Here is a 20,550-nt window from a genome sequence, read left to right as displayed (position 1 = left end):
AATATTTTTTCCATTCAGTAGGTTGTTTTTTTTAATTTATCTTTTGCTGTGCAAAAGCTTCTGAGTTTAACTGGGCTCCATTTGTTTATTTTTGCTTCTATATCCTTTGTTTTAGGAGATGGAGCCAAAAAAATATCAATATGATTTATATCAAAGAGTGTTCTGCCTATGTTTTCCTCTAGGAGTTTTATAGTATATGGTCTTACACGTAGGTATTTAATCCATTTTGAGTTTACTTTTCTATATAGTGTTGGAGAATATTCTAACTTCATTCTTTCACGTATAGTTTTCCAGTTTTCCCAGCACCAGGTATTGAAGAACCTGTCTTTTCTCCAATGTATATTCCTGCCTCCTTTGTTACAGATTAACTTATCATAAGTACGTGGGTTTATTTATGGACTCTCTTCTGTTCCACTGATCTATGTGTCTGTTTTTGTGTCAGTACCATACTGTTTTGATGACTGTAGCTTTGTAGTATAGTCTGAAGCCAGGAAGCATAATTCCTCCATCTCTGCTCTTCTTTCTCAAGATTACTTTGGCTACTCAAGGTGCTTTGTGTTTCCATACAAATCTTGAAATTATTTGTTCTAGTTCTGTGAAAAATGCCTTTGGTATTTTGATAGGGATTGCACTCAATCTGTAGATTGCCTTGGCCAGTATGATCATTTTAACAAAATTAATTCTTCCAATCCAAGAACACAGTATATCTTTCCATCTGTTTGTGTCATCTTCAATTTCATTCATCAATGTCTTATAGTTTTCTGAGTACAGGCCTTTTACTTCCTCAGGTAGGTTTATTCCTAGGTATTTTATTCTTTTTGATGAGATAGTAAATATTACTGTTTCCTTAATTTCTCTGATAGTTTGTTTTTAGTGTATAGAAGTGCAACAGATTTCTGTATATTAATTTCGTATCCTGCTCCTTTACCAAATTTATTGATGAGTGCCAATAGTTTTCTTTAGGATTTTCTATGTATGGTATCATGTCATCTGCAAAAAGTAACAGTTTTACTCCTTCCTTTCCAATTTGGATTCCTTTTATTTCTTTATCTTTTCTGGTTGCTGTGGCTAGGACTTCCAAAACTATGTTGAATAAAAGTGGCAACAGTGAGCATCCTTGTCTTGTTCCTGATCTTAGAGGAAATGCTTTCAGCTTTTCACTGCTGAGTATGATTTTAGTGTGGGTTTTCATATATGGCCTTTACTATGTTGAGGTATGTTCCCTCTATGCCCACTTTCTGGAGAGTTTTTATCATAAATGGATGTTGTCAAAAGTTTTTCTCTTTCTATTGAGATGATCATATGGTTTTTATTCTTCAATTTGTTAATGTGATGTATCACACTGATTGATTTGCAGATATTAAAAACTCCTTGCATCCCTGAGATAAGTGCCACTTGATCATGATGTATGATCCTTTTAATATACTTTTGGATTTGGTTTGCTAATATTTCATTGTGAATTTCTACATCTATGCTCATCACTGATATTGGCCTGTAATTTTTTTTGTGTGGTATCTTTGTTTGGTTTTATCATCAAGGTGATTCTGGCCTCAAAGAATGAGTTCAGAAGTATTTCTTCTGTGCAGTTTTTTGGAATAATTTGAGAGGGGTAGGTGTAAGTCTTTTCTAAATGTTTGGTAGAATTCGCCTGTGAAGCCATCTGTTCCTGGACTTCTGTTTGTTGGGAGTTTTTAAATTACTGATTCAGTTTCAGTGCCAGTAATTGGTCTGTTCATATTTTTTATTTCTTCCTAGTTCAGTCTTGAGAGATTGTACCTTTCTAAGAATTTGTCTATTTCTTTTGTGCATTTTATTGCAGACAACTGTTCATAGCAATCTATTATGATCCTTTGTTTTCTGTGGTGTCAGATGTAGCCTTTTCATTTCTGATTTTATTGATTTGGGCCCTCTCCCTTTTTTTCTTGATGAGTCTGGCTAAAGGTTTCTCAATTTTGTTTATCTTTTCAAAGAACCATCTTGTATCATCATTGATCTTTTCTCATCTTTTTTAGTCTCTATTTCATTTATTTTTGCTCTGATCCTTGTTTTTTTTCCCTTCTACTAACTTTGGGTTTTGTTTATTCTTTTTCTAATTCCTTTAGGTGTAAAGTTAGGTTGTTTATTTGAGCTTTTTCTTGTTTCCTGAGGTAAGTTTGTATTGCCATGAATTTCCCTCTTAGAACTGCTTTTGCTGTGTCCCAGAGGTTTTGGATCACTGTGTTTTCATTTTCATTGGCCTCTAGGTATTTTCTGATTTCCTCTTTGATTTTTTCAGTGATCCATTGGTTGTTCAGCAGCATACTGTTTAGCCTCCATGCGTTTGTACTTTTGCAGTTTTTTTTCTTGTAGTTGATTTCTAGTCTTGTAGCAGCATGGTTGGAAAAGACGCCTGATATGATTTCATTTTTCTTAAATTTACTGAGGCCTGTTTTGCAGTCTAGCATGTGGTCTATCCTGGTGAACGTTCCTTATGCACTTGAAAAGGATGCGTATTGTGCTGCTTTTGGTTGGAATGCTATGTATCAATTAAGTCCATCTGATCTAATGTGTCATTTAAGGCCAGTCTTTCCTTATTGACCTTCTATCTGGATGAGCTGTCCATTGATATGAGTCTCCTACTATTACTGTGTTACTGTTGATTTCTCCTTTTATGTCCATTAATATTTGCCTTACATATTGAGGTGCTTCTAAATTGGGTACATATAGATTTATATTTTCTTCTTGGATTGATCCCTTGATCATTATGTAGTGTCTTGCTTTGTCTCTTATAACAGTCTTTATTTTAAAACCTATTTTGTCTGATATAAGTATTACTATTCCAGCTCTCTTTTGATTTCCATTAGCATAGAATACATTCTCCCATCTCCTCACTGTCGATCTGTATCTGTCTCTAGATTTGAAGTGAGTCTCTTTTAGGCAGCACATATATGGATGGGTCTTGTTCACATCCATTCAGCCACTCTGTGTCTTTTGGTGGAGTATTAGTCCATTTACATTTAAGGTAATTATTAATGTGTATGTTCTTATTGCCATTTTTTAACTGTTTTGGACTAATTTTTGTAGGTCTTTTCCCCCCTTTCTTCTTTTGTTCTTTTCTCTTGTGATTTGATGACTATTAATTTCTATATTTGCATCAAAAAGAAAAGAAAAATTAAATTCTTATATCAAACTAATGCCCCCTTGCCAAAGGAACATCAGTCTGGACCACGGTGGCCCTCTAGTGACTGTTCAAGGTAATGAGCACACAAGTGCTACATTCCTGCCACTCTGAGGCACTGGGATATGATGACTTTGTCCCTTAGTCCTACTGTCAAGGGGCAATTTGTCCAGTACTACCAGCCTTATGTATGGTGTCCACTCTTTTCAAAAATAAATCATGGTGAAATTTCTGAAATAATTTCAGTTATATTTCCCCCTATTTGCTTAGAACTTATCCTAAATATCAGTCCAGGAAAATGGTATCACACCCACATATTTGAAAAAGTAGTATCTTTCCATAACGGAGAAGCCAGTTGCCTATAAATTGACAAACCACTAAATTTTTCTATTTTACATATCAGTGAATAATAAAAAATATCTGATACCTGGATAGAATTTTCTTAAAAGTGATCACCAACAAGCCTTGATAACAAACCTTCCTGAAAGGGGGCCTGACCGTTTTGCTACCCCTAGGATATTAAGCACATTATTCTTTAGACCAAAAGTCCTCGAGCGAAAAGGGAAGGAACGTAAATCAGAAAATGGCATCAGAAACAGACAGCGAGAAACCTGCAGTTTATGCACTCACTTCTACATCAAACTTCGACATATTTCAAAATGAGCTTCTTAAGTAGCAACACTGGACATATGTCTGTACACATGTGTTCGCATGTGTAATCTTTCAGCTTTTACTGCTAGATCTCAAGTTATAGTACAGCCAATATTTCACTTTATTTGATTAATAAATAGAGCTAAATTCTCACTTCTGGAAAGCCTCTGTGACTCCTTTAATACAGTAGCTCATAAACATCTACTAGCCACATTTCTATTTGTTTTAAAAATTTCCTTTTCCTCGAACATTGCTTGCATAATGTTATACTGAGCTGTTAAACATTTACAGATCGTGCCAAGAGTCTCAACATCATACACCACATATACCACAACATCATATACAGTAGTTCCACCGGCTTCCCAGAAACACCTTTAACCTAGTGCACTTCTAAGAAACAAGACATAATTAGGAATGAGGTAAGGGTGAGCATACATAAAACCAAGTCATGATAACATCTTAAAGAAATCACTTTGCTCTCTCTGAAACATTTTTCCTTTAACCTTTATACATTTTATGTTTCAGAAATTTAAAGTAAGATAGCAGAAAACAGAAATTAGTGTACCAAGTGTATTCTATTATTTTAATTCACCTCTAAGCAAATTTACTTTCCTTTTAACTTTGATCCAGAATTCAAAAAAGAAAGAAAAAAAAGCAAGTAGGTGTTAACATACCTGTCATAGCCCAGGGGTTGAGGAGAATGACCATTAAATTTGGGACTGCTTCTAGAAATTGTATTCCCTGGCGATACATTATTTATGCGCTGTAATGCATAAAATACATTAGTAATATTTTGTTATTCCATGTAAACATTTTATATACATTTTAAAAAACTGCTAGCTTACTAATGTAATTGAAAGTCTGGTATCCTACATGAGAAAACGTAAGCACAGAAATCAAGGGAGAAAATGCAACAGTAGTTTCTCGTCTTCATGCCATATAAGGCATAGTGGGGCACCCTGGTTCCCCCTTCTTTCGATTTGTCTCTTTTTGAACTATAGTTTGGCTTAGTGACTGACTTCTCCATACCCAAAGCTGTGGCACTGAAACCCCAAACTTGAAGCTGATTTCCAAGTGGGAGATGAGGCTTTCCGGCACACGTAGTCTAAGGAAGGTCCTCAGAGTTCCAAAAGGGCGTTAGCTTGTTTCTGTTGGAGGGTTTAAAGCCCAAGGCCTCCACTCTGATGGTCTCACTACCACAAAGAATACCCAATGGGTCTAAATAAACTTCTCAGCCAGAAATACCCTACCTTTCCTCTCAACTGGGCAACATTTTATTTGTACCTCCAGGAGATTTCCCACTTTTTCTTCTATTATTGCTCTCCATGCATATCCTAGCTCCCTACTACACTATAAACTCTTCCAGGACCCAGGTCCCACCTTATACATCTTTGTCTCGTCTTCTGGAACATCAAACAAAGAGCTGGCTAACATCTAGACATTTATTTATACAGAGGAGTGGCATTTTCTCTAATTTCGGAAAATGTTGTCTCCTTTTACTATGTAAAATAGTTTCTCATTATTATAAGCTCTCGTCTAAGAAAATATATGATTTTTATCAAAATACTCTACCACAAGAAAGAACAAAGTGTATTATAAAGTTCTATTGCATACCAAGGATCTGTTGAACTTGCTGTAACTGTTTTCAAGGGCGCTCCTTAGGCCGTCGTTACTGTCATGCAGTTTCCTGTTAGCTGATCTACAGAGTAAATAAACACAATAAACAAACAGATAAGGAAAGTATTAGTGGGGGTAAATGTCACCACCTTGTTTTCAAGCTGTGATGTTCAGAATGTGGAGTGACCACCTCTTGCAACTTTCTCCCGCTTCCCCCTTCAAACCTCACAAACCGAGATCATAGTTCATTACTAGAAGTGCAACTTAATCAATGTATCACTTCTCTTTGAAGGTCTGAAGGCATTTAAGAAGCAGATCAGCTATGCTGTGGAACCCACTTCTCCCTCAGATAGCTCCGTTGTTTGGATGGGTTTGGTGCAGGTCTCTGTTCCCTAAAGGCCTGAAGACAGCCGGCTCCACCTGCTCTCAATGCCCCACTCCGCACGCGGCCCTGCCAGGTGCAGATGCGCTGTGTTATGTCACATTTCTTCCTCCTGGCTATGCTACATCCCACTCGTGGCCAGGTGCCGTACCAACAGGCGCTGCTGTGCACCAGCTGAAGGCTCTGATGTTGACTCAGGGTTCAAACCCCAACTCAGGCACTTACTTTCCACGTGCCTTATGGAAAGCCTTATTAGGCTGTCAGAGCCTCAGCAACTTCTACGAAATGAGGATAATAAAAGAGCCTTTGCCTTAGAGATTGGCTAATCTTTCCCTGCTTCAGGCTCATTCATCTTCCAGACCTCAGCTCAGTTCTCACTTCCTTCCGGAACACTTCCTGGACCTTTCTGTTTAGGTAGATGCCCTTAGGAGACACATGTCTCCCCTGCCCTTCCTCTCTCCTTTGGCATTTTATATTTCTTCCTGTAAGTATTAATCAGGTTCCATCTTCTTCCCCTAGACTAGCCCCATAAGGAGAAAGACTTCTTCCTCCTACTTGCTGCTCTATCCTCAGCTCCTGGCATACCTGAACCACAAAAGGTGCTGAGTGAAAACCTGCTGAATGAATGAATGAATGAACAGGATTCTTGTAATATATCAGCTCTATAATTGCCACAGGTGAGACTTGATAGGTATTCAAAATGATGAAAATAAAAAAGAGGTCAAGCCTGACCTGACATCATCTGGGGAAACTGAAACCAGAAAAAAATATTGCCTGGGTAGAAAAGAAACAAAGGGGCAGTGGGAAGGGTGGAGATTTTGTGGGGAAGGGCTCAGAGGACGGAATTCGTGCAACTTAGTTGCAAAGTAATGTAATATTTCTAAGAGGTTAAAAAAAAAAAGAAAAATATATAGATAACCAGGCACAATAAATTAGGAAAGAAAGATAGCGTATGCCCAGTGGCGGGACGTGCACTACTGTGTGATGCCTGAAATCTTTTCAGGTGCTGAGCTGCAGAGAAAGCTGCTGAGGTCGGGGCCGCCATTCTTTACAGTCCAGTAAAGGTATTATGAAGATGCGTCAGACAAATCCCCTGACTTGCAAGGGCTTTTAGAGAATTATACTCTAGTCCCTGGATTTGAATAGTTTATGTAGGATTAGAAGCGTCAGAAAGCTAAGGTGATGTGCTGAATGCTTCTCTCTGAGAAGGAACAAGCAGGGATCTGTGAAGCTGGCCTTTCAAATACAGCAACTCATGTTACATGTGGCATGTGTTTTACTGACAAAATAGAAGTTACATGTAAATGTGATGAGCACTTTATATGAGAACTTACTGGAGTATTTCAATTTGCCTCTCAAGACTACTTCGATCTTCCGTGTACTCTCGGATTATTTCCAGATCCCTGTAAAATTATATTTCATGTTTGAATGAGGATTATGTGTTCAGTGCTATCTTAACTATACCTACCCTCCCAAAGTCCTGCGTCCTTGACCACAGTTTTCTGTCTCTCTGTGCTCCTGCTCAGTTCCTCTGAGCCATTAGAAGCCTCCTCTCCTCCTGTGACCCACGAGCGTACCCACACCCTCTGTTTCCTCCAAGGCTCTGGTCCACCACATCCCCCTGGCAGCATCTACCAGCTCCTCCACCCCAGCTCACCGACTCGGCTCTGTCCCTCACTGGGACTAAACCCCTCGACCTTAAGCAAAGTCCCCTCTCACTGGACACTCACGTTACAGTCACTTCAACCCAATCCACTCTCTCACCTCTGACACTTCGCTGCTCATTCCAAGCCTTATATAACCCCAACCCCAGCTCTCTTCTGCTTTCTTGTGATTCCATCTCATCTACGTGCTCCTAGTCCTGCACCCACCCCTCCCCACCCTGAAACCACACAGGAATCCATAGGACCAGGCTTCCTCTGTTCATTGTAAACTCACGCTCAGTGATTCCTCTGTTGCTTTATAATGAAGAAGCCCTGGCCTCCTTCTTAAAATGTCCATGCAGAACATCAGCCGCTTACCTCCAGCCCCTATCCCACCCCAGCCCCATTTCTAAGCAGAGACCCTATCTGCTTCCAAAAGTCCTCAGCCTGTTAAATTTTGTCCATAATAACCTGTCCAGTCACTCTCTTGATAAGGCTAAAAGTTTCCCAATTGTCTGTAGGAATTTAAGTTCTTCAGCCAAAAATTCTGGGTCTTCATATTATAGCCTTAAAATAGCTCTTAAACTCAAAAAAAATTTTTTTTAACTTTTGCCTTTCCATTCAAAATATGTTTTTCTCTTCCCTAGTCTATCGTTCCCCAAACCAGTCTTTTCCTTCCCTGTGTTTTGCCCCTGCTTTGGGTTTTGCCTTACCTGGAACAACTCTGAGACTCTTTTCCCATCTGTGAAATGGGGATAAGGAGAGTCCCCATCTCATAGGAAACCCTGAACGAGTTGAGGGCAAGTTCTCAGGACGGTGCCCGATAACTGTCAGCGTGACCGCACTGCTTGCTGACGCCGCCTCCGCTCCCCAACACAGGCTCTCCCCTCGCAAGCCCACCTCACGTGCCTCTTCTTCAATAATGTCTCCCCCTCTTCTGAACTAAAAAAAGGCTCTGTCTACCATCTCAGGGCAATGAACCCAACCTCAGGTGTTCGTGGAATTACGGTATTGTTTCTGACGTTGTGGAGTTCATGTGTTGTTTAACTCTGTAACCTTTTACATTTTTATTTTTCCCAACTAAATTTGAAATTCTTAAAGAGCAGAGACCACATCTTTTCTTTTTATATATACTGCACACTCATAACTCCTTATCTAGCTTAGGGACCTATATATAGTAGGTGCTTAATAAATGTTTTACTGCTTTCCATTACACTACATTTTTTTTTTAACAGGACCTTAATTCTGATTAAAGTTTGCAAACAAATCACAAGGTATTTTTCCCCAACTGTATGTGTGCTAGGGGATACACACACATACTAACGCATTTTATGTTTACATAGTCCTATATAAATATCCATGTATATCTTCCTTATATATAATTACATGCCTCTGTGTGTACATGTGTGTGCTAGGTTTTATGTTATTTGCAAAACTAAAGCATAGCAAAATAGAACGACTTGCCGAAGACTTGCAGTTTTCCATTTCTTTATGTTATAGGGCTAGGACCCCCACCTTCAAAGCGCTTCAGTTAGCACGGCCTCTTGACACTTTATGTATAGTCTTCTGCTCCCAGTTAATGCAGACATTTTTAAGCCCTGCACTGTCCTGCACAGCCAATAATTAAACTAATTAATCCATTTGTTTAAAAAAAGTAAAAACACAAAAATCACTAGGAAATCTGACACTAAAAATCTTTAGAAAGCAAAGAACACATTAGTAAAGTTAACAAACAGCCCTTCATTATTACATAGCTGAGCTTCATTCACATGGATGGTTACCTAATAAACACGCCACTCAAACTAAATAGTGAAGTGTGAAGTTTCATACCTCTCAGAATTCAGACTCTGGTCAGCATAATCACTTTTCAAAGAATCTAATTCACTTTGAAGAAAGGCTATGTTTGTCTGTGCTTCTAAAAGATCTTTCTTGACTTTCTGATTTTCCTAGAAAAAAGGAACAGTGCAGGTCATTAGACTCGAGAATTTCTTCCACCTGCGAGAAATGAAGTCCAGCACAGTGTGACCTTCCCACGCGTCACTCTCACCCGTCCACGAGTCTTCAAACCTTGGTGTTCAAAGAGCTAATCATCAATTCAAGGTAATTTAAAATTTGTATGAAGTATTAAACTGTCAAAAATTAAATCCTCAAGGTTCTTCTTCTTTTTTAAATATTTGACATTTGGCGCCAAACTAGAATAGTCAACAGTTTATCATGATGAACTTTAACATGTTATTAGCAAATTAACAGACCAGACATTCAAACGTCTGTTTTACTTAATGAGAGCCATGGAACAACTGACAGATATTCTGTGGAATTAATAGTACCTGTTACCAGGCAGACTGGCTACTTTTTACAATAAATCCTATCACCTAACATTTTAAAGTTTTGCACTTAAAAATGAGCCAGTGTTGTTAGGAAATTTCTATATTTTTCTTTAAAAAAAAGAAGAAAGAAGAAAATAAAATCCTTGGAGGCTTCCAGTTCAATATGGTGGACTGAGGACATGAATTTGTCTTCTTTCCCTTCTGAGACCCCATTAACATGAAATACTAAAGGATAAGAGTTAAAAGAATGGAAGAGGGGCCTACCAGCAGTCAAGTGATTTAAACCCATTTCTGGAAAACGGAAACTGGATGGCAATGTGCTGACAAAGGGAAGAGGGTAGGGAAAAGGAGATCCAGAAGATGTGTGTTGAAGGGTCTACTGAAGAACAAAGAAGAGACAGCTGGTCAGGCAGAACCCCAGAGACTGAGAAGGGGACCTGAAAATGGAGAGTAAAATTATATATTAAGGCATCCTGCTTCTCAAACCTGCACCTGGTCTTTCCCTAGAAAAGGGGAACAGACAAGCCAGAGTTGAGTCCAAAGACAACAAGACAGGGCTTCTCTGTAAAAATAACTGAAGGACTCCCGAAAGGAAAGCTGAGGCTTCTCTCTGAACATCCCTGTCCCACGCATCAGGTGATCGGGGTCCCATGTCTGACAGCCAGCTTCACACACAAAGCTCTGAGGAAGACTGTCTTCCAGGGGAGAGGCCCTGAGGTAAACAGATCTATTTGCCTAGCTGCACAGGAGTCCTACCTACACCAGCTACCTAAAATGATCTGAAATTCCGAGATGACATCTGGAATTGGTAGCAAGTTTAAAAAGCAACCAGTCTAATAAAAATTAAAATTTCCTGGACTCCAAAAATTAATATTTTCAAGTAGAAAAATGATCAATTTCATGCACTGGAAAGAATAAATAAGAAGTTGCAAGGTATCAGTGATATCATGAAGATGGCAGAGCTTCTTTTTACAAGAAACCAAAAGCTCAACCAGAGAATTTAGGAGAAATAAGCGACTCTATAACAAAGTCACAATCCAAACACAAAACCAACTAAGAGGTAGCAAAATCTGGAACTGGTAGTACGTAAAGGGGATTCATCTGACCACAAAGCTGGGAGCCTTGTCTTTTGAGTGGGGCGTGGATAACGACTGGAGAGAAAGAGACACAAGTCTAGCTCACTCCAACTCACTTCTTGGCTCTGCAACTTTGCCTTTCAACTTTTAAAGTCAATCTGAAAACAAGATAAAGAAAATGACGATAATATAGCAGATGTAGATGTTAATCAGTTTTGGCAACAGAATGACTAAAGATATGGTCGGCAGAAGGAAAAGGGGCAGAAAGAGGAAAGTTGGAGGAAGGGTAGGGCAATAATATCTCATCTTACAAAGCCAGGATACCCGTTCCTGGGCATATATCCAGAAGGAACCCTACTTCAAAATGATACCCCAATATTCATAGCAGCACTGTTCACAATAGCCAAGACATAGAAACAGCCTAAATGTCCATCAACAGATGACTGGATAAAGAAGAGGTCGTATATTTATACAATGGAATACTATTCAGCCATAAAAACTGACAACATAATGCCACTGCAGCAACATGGATGTTCCTGGAGAATGTCACTCTAAGTGAAGTAAGTCAGAAAGAGAAAGAAAGATACCATATGAGATCGCTCATATGTGGAATCTAAAAAAAAAAGAAAAACAAACAAAACATAAACACAAAACAGAAATAGACTTATAGACATAGAATACAAACTTGTGGTTGCCAAGGGGGCGGGAGATGGGAAGGGACAGATTGGTACTTCAAAATGTAGAATAAATAAACAAGATTACACTGTATAGCACAAGGAAATACATACAAGATCTTATGGTAGCTCACAGAGAAAAAAATCTGACAATGAATATATGTATGTGCACATACAACTGAAAAATTGTGCTCTACACTGGAATTTGACACAACATTGTAAAATGATTATAACTCAATAAAAAATGTTAAAAAAAATGCAGGGTTAGCTACTTAAAGGCCATGCCATTATTGCTTTGAATAAAAAAATAAATAAAAGCATTCACAATCGGTATCACTGAGGGAGAAAGCCTGCATAGACAGTATCTTAAGTCAAAGGTATTTCAAAGACTTTCTCCAACTGTAGTATTAATTTCTCTTTAAGCTTTTAATCCTGGAACACTGAAATCATAGCATGATTTTATTTAGGAAACAGGAGTCTAATAGGAATTATATTTCTGTAAGTGAAAAGGTAATTCTTACCATTGATAAGTCATAAATTTGTTTTTTTAATGCAGCCACATCTTCTTTTTGACTTATGTGTCTTGATTGTTCTTCTAGCTGGAAAAGCAAATAAAAGTTGTGCATTTACAAACTTACTTTGAATTTATTCAGTTAAGTTTAGAAATATACTTGCATATGGATGTGTAATTCTAGAAGCCTTCAATTTTAAACATTATACAACCTTATAAATCATTAAACTACATATAATCCAGAAGGATTTGAAAATATGCTTTAAATAATTTAAACATTTGAAAAGGGGATTTTATTATTTTATGAATTTTCTGTAAAACAATTAAAAAGCCTTTTTTTGGGAAACCATTCAACTATCAAGCAACGCAAACCACTCTCTTTCAATTATGTTGCATATGAGTCTGGACTCTTACATTCTCCCAAACTTTACCTGCATTTAACACTTTCTATCCTGTATCATAATTATTTATGAATGTTTTATCTCTCTTACTATAGTCCAAGATTTTTAACAGCAGAATTACTGTCAAAATCAACTATGTTTTCTTCACAATGATCTCAAAAAATGCTCATTTAATGATCTAAAGCAATAAAACTTAAATATGATATGAAGTTAGAGACATACACACAATAAAATTATATACACACGTGGGCTTTGCCTGCTGGCTGGCTGGTTAGTATTACCAGACTAAATTGGCTCAGAAGCAATCCTAACGTGGACAACAAAAATGTCTGTCCTATGCAAGGCTTACACCCCCTGGGAATGCAGAGATTTGTGGGTATCCATTAATGGACTATGAATGCACTGACCAAAAGGAAAGCCATATTTCATCAAATCTAAGTCAAAATCTACTCTGACACTAGACTTCATCTTGCCAGATGACACCAATGGAAGGTTTTCACACGGCTGTCTGAAACCAAGAGGGCCACTGATTTTAAGACCATGCCAATATTAAAGAAGAAAAACTGCTGAGGGAAAAATGAACTTCTCAGAAACAACGGCACAAGGTAATGACAATCGGAATAAATTTTTGTATAGTTCTTTACAGCCTTTAACGTGTTCTTCACATAAACCACCACTGGAACAAGTGAGAAAGCACCAACTGTGTAGAGACAGAAAGTCAACCCACTGTGTATCAGCCGAGTGACTTCAACAAGTTTTTAAACCTGGAAATCAGGTCCTCATCTGTAAAAGTGGGAAATTCACGCTCTCCTCAGAGAATATTTGAGAATTTGATTTTTTAAATTATGAAAAGAGCTTAATAAACTACAAAGTCAATAAAATGTCAGTTATTATGGTTAGATGGACAGTTTATTATTAATCCCATCTTGCAGATGTAAAGCTAGTGATGAGAACAATGAAGCCAACTGTCCCAGGTGTTATGAAAAGAGATTGACAGGGTCTTGATAAGGACTCAAGTCTCGTCACTCCTGATTCTTACTGTTCAGTGTCTATTTGGTCTCCATCATACGCTGTTTCAGGGCAAGAAACTCTGTGTCTCCTCTTGCAATCATTCTCTTAGTCTAAAGATTTAGGATTACATAGAAATAAGTAAGAATAGTGACTAGGAGAATCTTTGACGCTAGCACAAAGCAAGGGATTGGTCCATTCAAATTCTGTAATTCAAGCATAGTATGTACGGTCTAATTATCTCTGGAAATCAGATATAAGGTTGACATTGATAATAATTTTCCAAGAAGGATACTGGGGAGAATTCTTAATAATTCCAGAAGTTTAAATTGCAATAGCTCACAAAATGTGGCTGTCACTTAATCCCATTCAGTATGAACACTGGAAGCAGCACTAAAGGTTATCATACCAACAACCAGAGAAGCAAAGTGATGTGTCCGATTTCACAGTGCCACCTTTAGGGACGGTTATTTTTTAACTACCCATTTTTATTTTAGCTAAGACATTTCCATTAGTTATGGAGACAACCCACATGCAGGAAGTGATCTCAGCACTGTGCTGGAGCCAGCGTGTACCAGCAGGTGAGAACCTATTTATTTTCAGCGTCTCTTCCCAAACTCTGCATTTAGTGATGTCAGCTTGGTAGCCTGCAATCGATAATGGTGGGAGTATTTACAACGTGGAATTCAGCAAATGCTGCAAATCCCTCCTCCCTCCAGAACCTCTTGTTAAATACCTACCAGCAACCACTGAGTGAAATGGACTCTACTCAGAAACCAAATAGAGCAAAAGGCAAAACCAGTCACACCTTTGCCTTCACTTCAGCAGGTTCTCTCCCACTTCTTGCTGATTGGATAGCTGTACCCTTCATTCAGCTGAGTATGGGGCTGCGTGACCAGGAAAGACAGCGTGCCTGCTGCCATGAGCAGACAGTCCACTGGACACGTGGGGCTTGAGGGCACTTGGCTGGCAAAGACCAAGGAAAGAAAAACTGAGGTTTGATGGACAACTGTTCAAGGGATCAGAAATACTATATTAGATCCATGTAAAAGATAGGCTGCCCTTAGAAACAGAAAAAGAAATTAGGGGCCTTTAAAAAAATTCTTGCCAGGGAGTCCAGTCTGATTCTCACATCTGATCCATCTGCTGCTTCAATATGACTCTATATGTTTTCAGTTGCTAAAAATTTAGACACACTGAGATACTGATGCTGTGCCTCAGAGTCCAGTTGCCACACGCCTACCTTTCTGAGTTTCTTTATCGTCACCTGTAGATCTCCCACTTCTGTTTCATACTGACGTCTGAGGTCACTAAGGGCTTCCTCAGCTTTGCGTTTTTCCTGAAAGGAAAAAAAAAGATTTTGTTGACTTGGACAGGTTCTTCAAAACCCTAGAGGTGAGAAACATTGTGTGTCAAAACTAAGGCTGATCCCACGTCTCCTACACAGAGATGGTGAGAAGGAACCAAACTTTAGACGCTCAGCACCTCTGGAATGGAAATCTGCAAGAGTGAAAGAACTGCGGAATCCCACCACCTACGTGTGTACATCACCTGGGGTGACGCCTCTCAGACTACTACTCAGCTGTGACAGAGGGCTGTGGCACATCAGTTAACTAGCTAGCTAATTATTGCTGTGTTTAATTAAAAGCTATGGCACAGCCAAGGGCCCCCGTGCTTGCCTCAACCCTATCATGTCTTCAGGACTCAAGAAGGCCTGGTGGGTTTACTGTTTCTCCAAGAGCTTACACCTTATCTAAATTCAAATCACATCACCTGCAAACTTCTGAGCAAAGTGCTGCCCCACAAGGTTGGTGCTTTTCATGTGTGTTGCCCCTGGTGCAGAGAATGGCAAAAGGGGACCCAAAGAGGTCAGGAGCTGAGGTTCTCATGAGCCCAAATACCAAATATCTCCTAGTTTCCTTTTTCTCTTAACACATTATGGAGTTTTATATCCTATGTTCAGTATTCAAATAAAGTTTTAAGTTCCTAACAAGTGGCATTGAGTGTAATAAGACCTAAATAAATGGAGACTACACCAGGTTTGTGAATCATTCATTATTAGTAACATGCCAATTCTCCTCTAATTGATCTACAGATGCAATGAAGTCCAAAGCCCCAGAAGGTTTTGGGTTTTTTGTTTTGTTTTATTTTGTTTTTAGAAATTGACAAGCTGATTCTGTGGAAATTAAGAGGAACTAAAATAGCCAAGAAAACTTAAAAAGGAACAAAGTTGAAGAACTAACACTACTTGATTTTAAGACTTATTATAAAGCAACAGTCGTCAAGACAAAAGTAATAGTGGCATAAAGAGAGGCTAATCAATGGGGCAGAATGGGGAGCCCAGAAATAAACCCACTGTGAATACAGAAAACTGATTTTGGACAAAGTGCAGAGGCAATTCAGCAGAGAATAGATAGACTTTTGAACAAACAGGCTGGAACAATTAGATATGCACAAGCAAAAAAAAAAAAAAGAACTTTGACCCGTACCTTGCAAAATGGATCTTAAGTGTAAAACCTAAAACAATAAAACTTACAGAAGAAACAGGAGAAAATCTTTGCAACCTTGGGTTAAGCAAAGATTTCTGAAATACCAAAAGCATGACCCATGAAAGAAAAAACTGACAAGCTGGACTTCATCAAAATAAAAAAAATTCTACTCTTGAAAAGACACTGTTAGGAGAATGAAAAGACAAGTCACAACCTGGGAGGAAATATTTATAGATCAGAATATATAAAGAACTCCCAAAACTCAATAATAAGAAAACAAACAACCTAATTTTAAAAATAAGCAAAAGATTTTAACAGATGCTTCATCAAAGAAGACAGACAATGGTTGCCTGACAGGGAGGGACAAAGAAGGAAGGCACGACACAGGGGCACATGGAAGCTAACAGCATGTGGATGTACCCATTACCCTGCTGTGTGATGGTTTCTTGGTATAGCCATACGTCCAATCTTATATTCTACACTTGAGTATTGTACGTGTTATTACTGCGTGCCCATTATACCTCAATAAAGCTATTGCAATAAATATTTTAAAACCTCAACTGAAACCATGGGATAAACACTACATGTGCGAGAGGAGTCAAGGTCAGGAAGAGGTGAAGGTGGCCAGAGGACTAGGGGAGGGCATCAGGGAGAAGGGGAGACTTTCTCTGAGTCCTGCAGAATTTAGGAAAGCGGAAAGGAGTGGGGCAACAGTTATCAAGGCAAAGGGAAGAGTGAAAGCAGAGCAAGCAGCAGGGCCAGAGCTGCAGGATGAAGACCTGTGTGTGGGCAGCCAAGCTGAGCCGTGCTCAGTGGAGGGAAGTGCGGGCGAGTCTTTAGCTAGTCTGGAGGTGTTATTCCAGAGAGACTAGGAGATGGGGATGGACTGGCAAATGGGTGTCATCCCAGGGCCAGAGCTGCCCAGTTGGCAGGGGTGTGCTAAGGTTTCAGAGACCACGTCCGTGCAGGGACTTACTGGCCACGTGTGCCATCGCTGTGCAAAAGAGAAATGGTGCTGTGGATGCCATGTATTTGCCTCCCCTGTACCAGAGCCAAGGAAAGGCGTTATAATTAACAAAACATGGATTTATAAGGGGCAGGGCCATGGTCAGGTGTCCATTACCAACAACCAACTTGGGAAGTGCTTAGCTGGAAGAAGCCATGAGATGTGAGGACAGAATTAACACATGTGATCGATAAGTATTTGATGAATGAATGAGTGCACAGATTAAATGGATGGAGAGGGAAAAGGCAAAAAAAAAAAAATGTCTGTTTCTAGACTAGAAAAAATAGAGTGCTAACAAAGGAATAGGTAACACATTGCACAGAAGCTGGCCTGTGGACTCTGAACCACTCTGTTGAACATGACATCCAGTTATTAAACGTGTTATTAAGAGATAAGACAACAAAGAATCGAAGGCATGTAAGTGGTAAAGACACTGAAGGTGAAGAATCTGGAAGGACACAAGATACACAGAGCAACAGAAAAGAGCAGAACAGCAACGGCCAGGTGCCGCCCCCACACCTGGCACAGCTCCGGGCACGCATCCAGCCATCAGCCTGACCCTCCTCAAAGCAGGCGGGTGGCGTGGCCCACTGTGAAGCTGGAACGACAAAGGCTCAGAGGTTAGGTTATGTTTCCAGTGCCAGTCAACCTAGACAAGGCAGAGCCAGGACCCAAACTGAGGCCTTTCGGATGCCAACACCCAGGCCCTTCTCACTCAATTCTGCAGCCTCTCGGAGTTAACACACAGGGCAAATGAATAGAAAAAAAAAGGGAACGTTCAATCTAACATTAGCTACATAAGAAACAGACCTATTTCCTGTTTTCAGTAAACGTTAATCACCCGAATATATTTTATGAGGAAAAAAGATAATTATTTCTTCTGTGGAAATCACTGAAGGCAGCACCCAATTTTCAACTCTGAGAGTTCCTATACTGATGAGTAAAAGTATATTCCATAGCAAACACCAGAGTTTGCAGAGAGCATTTTAACGTCACTGTAATCTCGACCTGAAGTAGCAGCGGCCGTGGGCAGTGAGGCGGTGAGGGGTCAGAGGCGAGCCACCCTCCTCCACCAAAGGCGGGCTCTGCCTTCTCCTTCAGGCCTCAGCAATCCTGTCCCCTCTTCAGAGAGGCCCCTGGCCTCCGCACCTGTCATACACGCTGTTTCTTTACTGTGCTCGTTGCCATCTGAAATGATCCACTTTATCTGATGACTTCTTTACTATCTTTTTCTCTCTCCTTACTCTACCTCCCAAAAAACCCACCGCCACTAAAAACACCTTTGCTGAGAGCGCCGGACATGCTGCACCCAGAGGATGCCTGGTGCCCCGTCCATAAAGGTGCTCTGATGATTCGGTGCACAAACGGGCCCATCCCACAAACTCACATCTTTCCGCGTCTTGTGTTCCGCAGCCTGAATCCTCTGATCCATTTCCTCTTCCAACTCGCTCAGCTGCATGGCTGCCTTGTCCTGGGCTCTGAAATTCAGGAGGAGGCACACCTTTTCCTTATACTCTTGGACTTGTAACGTGAACAGAAAACTCTGACCTCAGCTATTTCAATCTCTCTATTTTACAGATGAGGAGAAACATACCAGTTTAAAATAACAGTCCCTGTTCCTTCCACATAATAAAATGAGGTTGGCAATTTGACCAGTTGGGTGTAAGGGGACATTTAAAACTAGATATGAAATAAATGAAACAGAGTAGATTAAATGGTATTAAACTAGATTGTGGCAAAGAACAGAGAAAGATACCAAATTGTTGGGAGGCTCTTAATAAATTCTGAAAATCTTTTTGGCTGCTATGACAGAGATACATCCCTAGTCAAAAAGCAAAAACAACAACAACAAAAACAAAACAAAAACCTCCATGGCAAAGGGATAAGTTAGACACAATTCTGAAATTTAACTATATGACACACACAATGCTATATGCTATCGTTAGAAGGCAAAAAAAGAAGAGCTCTCAAAAAGTATTTCTAATCAGTTTCCTAAAGTTCAAGAATGTAGATATAGCTACCCTTTAGAAAATTCCTGTTTCTTTTATTAATATAATAAATCACATTTCTATGGAGGCAGAGCATACTGATTTGCCAAGAAGTTAGAAATGGGAAGGTTCTGTTGAGACAGTTTTATTTAGCAATTGTCCAGCATGGACACATCTGTCACTTTACAATGGTTGAATCTTCAGATTAAGCCCTAAAAAAATTATTTTTCTTCTCTCTCAGCTGTATGTTCAGTTATCTAAATTTTCATATGCATATGTCCTGCCTACTCAACTTGAAATCAGCCACCATGAGACTTAAGAGTCAATTTACTTGGATCGATGGTGTTAATAAAAGTAGAAACAGGACCTAAATAGAAGACCTTCCGCCTTCGAGTCTGATGGCTTCTGCTACATCATCCTGCCTGCTTTCAACTTATTTTTCCTTCCCAACACAATCTCTTCATGGATTAATTTAATTTCTACATAAGGTTCCAAACCAGTATTGATGGGAGAAAGGAGGAGCCTCAAAGTAAAATTTTGACTGACTTATCGCTGTTTTCTGCTCCCTGTTTACCTCCTCCTCATCCTACAGCCCGCCGAAGATTTTGTTAACCATGTCAGCTAGTTCTAGTTTGTTTGTAAACACCTGCTATTTGAAGTCTAGGAATTATATATCTCCATATCAACTTTGGATTTTTTTTTTGTCTTTTTTGGTCAACTCTGGGATGTAAATAGCTAAGCCACACATCCATTTCTCCTTTTGTTATGACCATTTTTTTCCAGCCATTCCTTCTAGACATTGAGTCCCAAACATCTGGGCCTCTGGGACTGCTCCTGAATGTGTTCCTTCTGCATTTTCACTTCTGAACAAGTGGTATGGAGGTCTTTTTCACTTCTTTCTTTTTCTTCTCCTTCTTCCCTTTTTTTTTTTTTTTTTAATAAATCAGGGTAGTCTATAATGACAGACTGTTTGCCCCTGCAATTGCTAATTCCCAGTCAAGTGTCTAGAATGTTGGGACTGTCCCCTCTAACCTTAGTCCAGGGCTACCAGGACACTGGGAACCCATTCTTCAGGTGCAGAACAAATAGATTGAGGCCCTCCCCTAAACAATAACAGAGGTAAGGATGGCTGGTCCTGAGCTAAGGATTTAGGGAATGTTCACAGTAGTCACTTAAACCCTTCAGCAAGGTCTCTGCCTGCTCCAAAAGTGGCCTTTCGGAAGCCCCAGGCTCAGGACAGAGCCTGACCACGGATCCCACCCGGAGAGCACCCCAGTGGGAGGAGAGAAGCACCAACAGCTCAGCATCACATGGCGTCGTCCCTCCAGAGGAGAGCAGCCTGGCTGGTGGTGAGAACACAGAGGAGAGAGTGCCATTCTTTTTTGCCCTTATGGGTTTACATGGGACTATCTGTAGAGGTCATGTATGGATGTGTGTGTCCCATGCATCTTTGTGTGGGTCTGTGTATGTGCACCTGTGTGTGTACAGTGGAGTTTGTTTTCACAGATACTAACTGGACTCTCTAAAAACTTAGTATGTGTGTCTGCTAGTCATCCCTCAAAGGAGGCCAAATCCTTTCATTAAAAAATCCTGTGAACAGTTCAACTCTTGCATGATTCT

The 20,550-nt window shown here is 39.7% G+C and overlaps 2 protein-coding genes across 13 annotated transcripts in view; one reads left to right on the top strand and one right to left on the bottom strand.

Annotated features, from left to right (window-relative positions):
• RASEF (RAS and EF-hand domain containing) overlaps nucleotides 1-20,550 on the bottom strand; it is a 57,022-nt gene that overhangs the window by 18,968 nt on the left and 17,504 nt on the right. For 2 of the 3 annotated variants that reach the window (XM_032477522.1, XM_006182736.2), the window contains exons 3-9: nucleotides 18,330-18,420; nucleotides 14,691-14,786; nucleotides 12,049-12,126; nucleotides 9,281-9,396; nucleotides 7,142-7,210; nucleotides 5,423-5,507; nucleotides 4,483-4,571 (exon numbers count right to left, since the gene is read on the bottom strand). In XM_032477522.1, the coding sequence (XP_032333413.1) occupies nucleotides 4,483-4,571; nucleotides 5,423-5,507; nucleotides 7,142-7,210; nucleotides 9,281-9,396; nucleotides 12,049-12,126; nucleotides 14,691-14,786; nucleotides 18,330-18,420 (624 nt within the window). The remainder of the gene's footprint in view (nucleotides 1-4,482; nucleotides 4,572-5,422; nucleotides 5,508-7,141; nucleotides 7,211-9,280; nucleotides 9,397-12,048; nucleotides 12,127-14,690; nucleotides 14,787-18,329; nucleotides 18,421-20,550) is intronic. The other variant, XM_032477521.1, reaches the window with a different exon arrangement.
• Nucleotides 1-20,550, top strand: part of LOC116663053 — a 150,236-nt gene that overhangs the window by 119,035 nt on the left and 10,651 nt on the right. For 2 of the 10 annotated variants that reach the window (XR_004319087.1, XR_004319088.1), the window contains 3 exons: nucleotides 6,327-6,484; nucleotides 9,401-9,550; nucleotides 12,916-13,525. Coding sequence is in view for 1 of the 10 variants with exons in the window: in XM_032477525.1 (XP_032333416.1) it covers nucleotides 6,327-6,413 (87 nt within the window). In the remaining 9 variants the exon portion in view is untranslated. Of the gene's footprint in view, nucleotides 1-5,717; nucleotides 5,884-6,326; nucleotides 6,485-9,400; nucleotides 9,551-12,900; nucleotides 13,529-14,894; nucleotides 15,486-20,550 lie in introns of those variants that run through there. The other 8 variants (XR_004319084.1, XR_004319093.1, XR_004319089.1 and 5 more) reach the window with 8 other exon arrangements.

Source organism: Camelus ferus, chromosome 4 (assembly GCF_009834535.1).
Source record: "Camelus ferus isolate YT-003-E chromosome 4, BCGSAC_Cfer_1.0, whole genome shotgun sequence".
Taxonomy (NCBI): domain Eukaryota; kingdom Metazoa; phylum Chordata; class Mammalia; order Artiodactyla; family Camelidae; genus Camelus; species Camelus ferus.
The sequence above is the reverse complement of the archived record's forward strand: the minus strand, read 5'-3'. Positions and strand labels throughout refer to the sequence as shown.